The 5,608-nt window shown below is 41.7% G+C and overlaps 1 protein-coding gene across 1 annotated transcript; it reads left to right on the plus strand.

The window, feature by feature from the left end:
• The first annotated feature begins 312 nt into the window (after positions 1-312).
• RFESD (Rieske Fe-S domain containing) lies at positions 313-5,157 on the plus strand. Its single transcript, XM_018560525.1, has 3 exons — positions 313-494; positions 596-630; positions 4,882-5,157. The coding sequence occupies exons 1-3, from the start codon at positions 317-319 to the stop codon at positions 5,155-5,157; spliced, it is 489 nt and encodes a 162-aa protein (XP_018416027.1). The 5' UTR covers positions 313-316.
• Positions 5,158-5,608: the final 451 nt, after the last annotated feature.

Raw genomic sequence — 5,608 nt, forward strand, 5'->3', positions numbered from 1 at the left:
AGTAAATATAAGAGCCACAAGGGGGTCTATTAATATAACAGAAGTGCAACCTCTGATTCTTTCTGGCTGATGGCCAGGACAGATGTAAATAAAGGAAGACTCCATGAGGCTGTCTGTTTGTAGCTGATTAAACTCAACTGCGTAACTTGATGTCCAGCCAGGACATGTCATGTGTCACATTGCAACATATGTGAAAATATCTTCCAAGATGTTGTCTTCTTTAAAACTATAATGTAAGGACAAAGATAAGCCAGTTTTTTTGCAACTTTTTACATATCCATTTCTTTGACATTTTGCTTGCTATATTCTGTAGGAAATGGGACAGCAGCAATCAGTAAATGCAGAACCAGAGGAGATTGATGAGTCTGCTGTCTTAGTGGCACAAGTGGAAGACTTCAAGTCATCTAAGAGACTTAGGACAACAGTAAATGATAGAGAAATAGTGATATTCCATCACCTGGGGAAATATCATGCCTTAGATCTTCGCTGTTACCGTAAGCAATTTTTACATGTAAATACAAAATATATACAGTATATACTGTCCTCTGTCTCTCATTGTAGATACAGTGTAACTTTTCTTTCTTATGTTTTGCAGATTCAGGAGGGCCATTACATCTCGGAGAGATTGAGGTATGGTCATCATTAAACACTACTGTATAGGCAAACAGTCTGACTAACCAAGATCTGGGTATTTACATACATTTTTATGTGAACGAGGACACCCACTTATCTTGTAGAATATTGATTGGACATAAATGTTTAGTGTTTACAGCCCAGTATCAGTTTGCTGGGGATGTGTGCTGGAATCCAAAAGGTTATAGACCTTCCGTGGTCATCTTAACAATGTGACATAATACCAATGTGTTTACATAAAAGTGACACTACACTCAGGAGTTAAATCTAAAAATGCATTCAAGTGCTCTAACAGTTAACAAAAATGTATCTTATTTGTGTATCACTCGTCTGTAGATCCTCCAATCATCTCTGAATTGGTGCTGACACTGTCCTTCCTTCTGGAGGGTGGTTACTTTTGTTCCCCATGGTCACTGTGTGTTATAATGTAGCCACTGCTAAAAGCTTGCTCCGGCGATAGACTACAATCTTGGAACAAATAAGTAAACTGAACATGAGATTGTAGACCATCACGGGAGCTCCAGAAGGAAGGACAGTGTCAGCACAAATTCAGAGATGATTTGAGATGATTTACAGCTGAGTGATACACAAATAATGTACATTCTTGTTTATAGTTAGGGTATTTGAACACATTTTTAAGGTTTAATTCCTGAGTTTAGTATCTTTAAAAAAATATATGTTAAGAACAAAAGTTAACCTTTGCAGTGGGGCCACCCTCGCACTGCAAGGGTTAAGTGCTCATTTTTGTCTAGGATCTAAAATAACAAAGATATACTCACCTGCAGCCTCTCTCCCCCTCTGCTCCAGTGGTCTCTGGATCTGTAAGTCATCAGGTCTAATACAGTGTATTAGATATGAGGATGCCGCAGGACATCACCGGGGCAGAGGGGTAGAGAGGCTGCCGGGACCAGTCTAGATTCAGATGAGTATATCTTTGTTATTTAAGAACCTAGATAAAAAAAAACAACACTTAACCCTTGCAGTGCGGGAGTACCTCCACTGCAAGGGTAAACTTTTGTTCTGCCCTGAGGTCTTCTTTAACATATACTGTATATGTAAAAATAATATTTTTTTTAATTCAACTACTCTAAATACCTGAACTTGTCCTGATATTAGTTCCTTGTAACACCTTGTACTGTGGAAGACAGACCTGTAGAGGGAGGCACAGCAAAGGGGCCCAATTCAGGTCACCAGTCTGGCTCTGGAAGTGCTATGTAGCAGGACTGTGTAAATATCACACGTGGCTGAGCAGGAATACAAACAGTTCTCATATATAAATTTAAATTGTGTATTTAGCTGCTTTCCCTGTGTTCAGCTTTAAAATGTGGGTTTTACCTACCAGCGCGCACACGAGTGGGGAAACTGTGAGCCTGTAAACAGCCAGCGATGGTTGTTTAAATGCAATCAATCAGGCAGCAGAGGACCTGTCATGTGAATTGGCTATCACATAGGGGATTTCTTAGTCCCCTACATGATAGCAATAATGTTATGTGTAAAAAAAAATTGTTGAAAAAAATTAAAGCATAAAAAAATAAAAGAAGCTACAAAAAAAAAAAGTCACAAATAAAAAAAAAAAACCCCCACATACACACGCAAACATGCGTCGGGTGCGCCAACGTGCAAAAACGACGATTCCACCTATTGTGCTGCATATGTTACATATCGCCGCGAACGTCGGAATGAGAGCAATCATTTTAGGGCCATCAATCACTGATAACACTAAACAGATGAGCGGTAAAAGCTTTTAAAGCGTCGCCTATGGCCAATTTTGGGTGTGGTCGTTTTTTGCAATTTCGCGGGCGTGCGCAATTTTAAAGCTTGACATGTTTGTCTATTTACCCGACGTGACCCCGTCTTTTATATTTTACCAAAAAATTGGGTAGAAAATAAATGTTTCATAACATTTCATAGGGAACCTTCTGCACTAAGTTAAGAGAAATTTCCTCTGCAAAGTGAACAGCCAATTCACCTTTAGTAAATCAAACCCAAATCATCACTTGTCATCATTGTATGTGTGCGTTGATCGTAGCATATTAACCACTGCGTAGGAGAACGGACACTTTTAAGGAGTCATTGCGTAACATAAAACATTTGTGAGATATCTTGTGATTAAACGTCACTTTAGGAAATGTGTAGAGGGAGGGGATGTGATAGAGACCTTAACAGGAAGAACACACCACTTTATCTCCCTGTACAGGCACCAGAGATGTTGATGTCATGGGGTATTATCACTAACAGCATACATGGGATGACCATACTCTGCCAAATACATGGGAACATGCTAAGACAGCATGACATTTTCTGCTAATGGCATGTATGGCAGATATGAATAACATTGGAGAATGGGAAGAACTGTCTTGAATTAGCTTGTGTGTAACTTTACATTGTATTTATCACTATAATAATGATAATGGTCTTAGAAATCGGTAGAATAGAAGAGTAAATGACCACATTGAGAGAAAGGGAACGTTGTTCTTTTTGAGTAAAAGCATAGCAAACTTTCAGAACAAAGCTAGTTGTAGTCAGCTAATGTAACAGAGTGTGCCCCTAATATACGGTATGTTAAAAGGGTCCATATACACCGGAACTCAAAGAAATCCAAGACCATCAATTTCGGATAACAACTAAACTTTACAAAACATAAAGTGAAACCTCAGCCAAAAAATACACTGAACCAAACAATGTCTGATCTAATATCTTCAGAACTATTATAGCACATAACCCTATAACCATGGTATGTCTTCTATTTCTAAATTACTTTATCAGCAGCAATTATCTGCAAGAACAACTGTCTGTGTTGCACTTACAGCACCCAGTCATTTTTTTCTCTTTCACTCATCAGCTATCATTTTCCAGTACAGGGATAGTGTGATTGGCATCCATGGGAGAATACAAACAGTAATTAACAAGGCCCATTCTAAATGAATCCCCAGTGAAAGGTTCACGCCGTTCTCTCTCTAGTCCTATACCCCTTCTTCTATATGCCGTGATTTCTAATTGCATTGTGCTTAGGAATGTCTAAGGCTGGGTTCACACCTGGGTGTACCATAGGCGCGTTTTTTCAGCTCGTTTTTTAGCACGTTTTTTCGTTCAGTGAAGCGCGCGTTCGACGCTCGTTTTTATACCTAACCGGCGGTATCATTTTTTATTATTTTTTTTCCTTTATTTTCTCTATCTTTTTTTCTGGGTTTTTTTTTTTTAAACTTTCAAATTTCCCGCCGGTTCCGCCCCCCTGCGACGCAGCCGCTCGCAAGGGACGGAACCCGGAAATCGGCAGCGGCCGGAGGACACAGCGGGGATCGCGGACAAGGTAAGACCTACGCTGTATTACGGAGTGTGGCTCGGGGTTACCGCTTTGTTAACCCCGAGCCACACACGGGAATACCAAACGATACGCACGGAAAAACGCCCCAAAGAAGCTCCTGTACTTGTTTGGGCGTAGGGCGTTTTTCAGTGCGTTTCCATGTGCTGAAATACGCCCAGGTGGGAACCATCAACCATAGGAAAGTATGGGATTTCACTGTTTGAGCGTTTTTCAGCGCTTCGGTCAGCGCTTAAAAACGCCCAGGTGTGAACCAGCACTTAAAATAATTTTTTTCTCTCACACTCCAGTGATCTGTGCTGGCCGAGCCACAACACTTAGTACAAGTGTCCTTAAACAGACTTGTATTGCAGAGCTTTCTCAGAGGGAAATGTCTGACTAGGTCTGTTACTGAGTGCTGATTACTGACCAGGACTGTCCCTATAATGAGGCAGCTTTCTGGCAAGAGCGTCCCAGGAATCTGGCGGGAGAGATGTGTAAGGGCCATACACATCTCCCCACCCAGCTCTTAGCAACCTGGGAAGCTGTGGCTGGCATCCCACCCACCTCCTGGCAACCAGGGATGCCAGCCAAGGTGGCAGCGTCAATCCTGCACACCTGGGCGTTGGCTTCCACCAGCACAGACACAGACACAGACACAGACACAGACACAGACACAGACACACTGTGTAACCACCCACGGCCTCTGGCGGCCAAAAACAACCAAGACGCCCCTGTTGCTGACTATACATGGGCTAACTCTCATGTCTATTAAACTGTCATATCTAGACTGCCTGCACAACGTCTGTAACAAGAGAGTAGAGGTGATACTCTGAAAATTGAGCTTGTCTGTCTGATTGCATATCTACTTCTGAGACTTCTTCTATTTCAGCTTTAATAAATGAAAATATTTCCGAAGGATTGAAACACTGTGTCTCTGTTTGCAGGATATCGGTGGATGGGCTTGTGTTGTTTGTCCTTGGCACAAATATAAAATTGTTCTGGAAAGCGGTGAAGGCCTGTATCAAGGAGTTGACCCCCATGAGCAGAACAGAACCAAGAAATGGTTCTCTAAAGGAGTGAAACAACGGACTCACAAAGTGACTGTCAGCAATGGTGGTGTCTATGTTACTCTCTCAGACACAAGCTCTATGAGGTGTGATTCTGATGTCTATGCAAAAGAGAAATTTAATGACCAGCCTTGCCCTGATCCAGTAACATAGGCTGGTATTTGCAACTGAAAACTTCATCTTTCTCTGTTTTTGGTTTAACGTGATTTGTGATTATTAAAGAAGAACTCCAGGAATTTGTTTGATTACCCTTGCAGTGGGGCTGCCCTCACACTGCAAGGTTTAAAATCTTGTTTGTGTCTAGGTTAAAGAAAAAAGTTAGTATCACCCGAAGCTCCAAGCTGGCTTCTTCTTAGTACTTCCAACGTATCTCCCCCTCTTCTGCAGCGGTCTAAGGTCCCGTAAATCATCACATCTAAACACAGTATATAGACCAGGGGATGCCGAAGAAGACTCCAATGCTGCAGAGGAGGAGGAGACAGGCTGGAGGGAGCGCTGTAATAGTTGGCTGACTCAGAGCTTCAGGTGAGTATAATTTTGTTATTTTAGCACCAAGACACAAATGAGCAGTTAACCCTTGCAGTGCTGGGGTTGCCTAATAAAA

This window comes from Nanorana parkeri, unplaced genomic scaffold, assembly GCF_000935625.1.
Source record: "Nanorana parkeri isolate BGI_ZX_2015 unplaced genomic scaffold, ASM93562v1 scaffold462, whole genome shotgun sequence".
NCBI lineage: Eukaryota > Metazoa > Chordata > Amphibia > Anura > Dicroglossidae > Nanorana > Nanorana parkeri.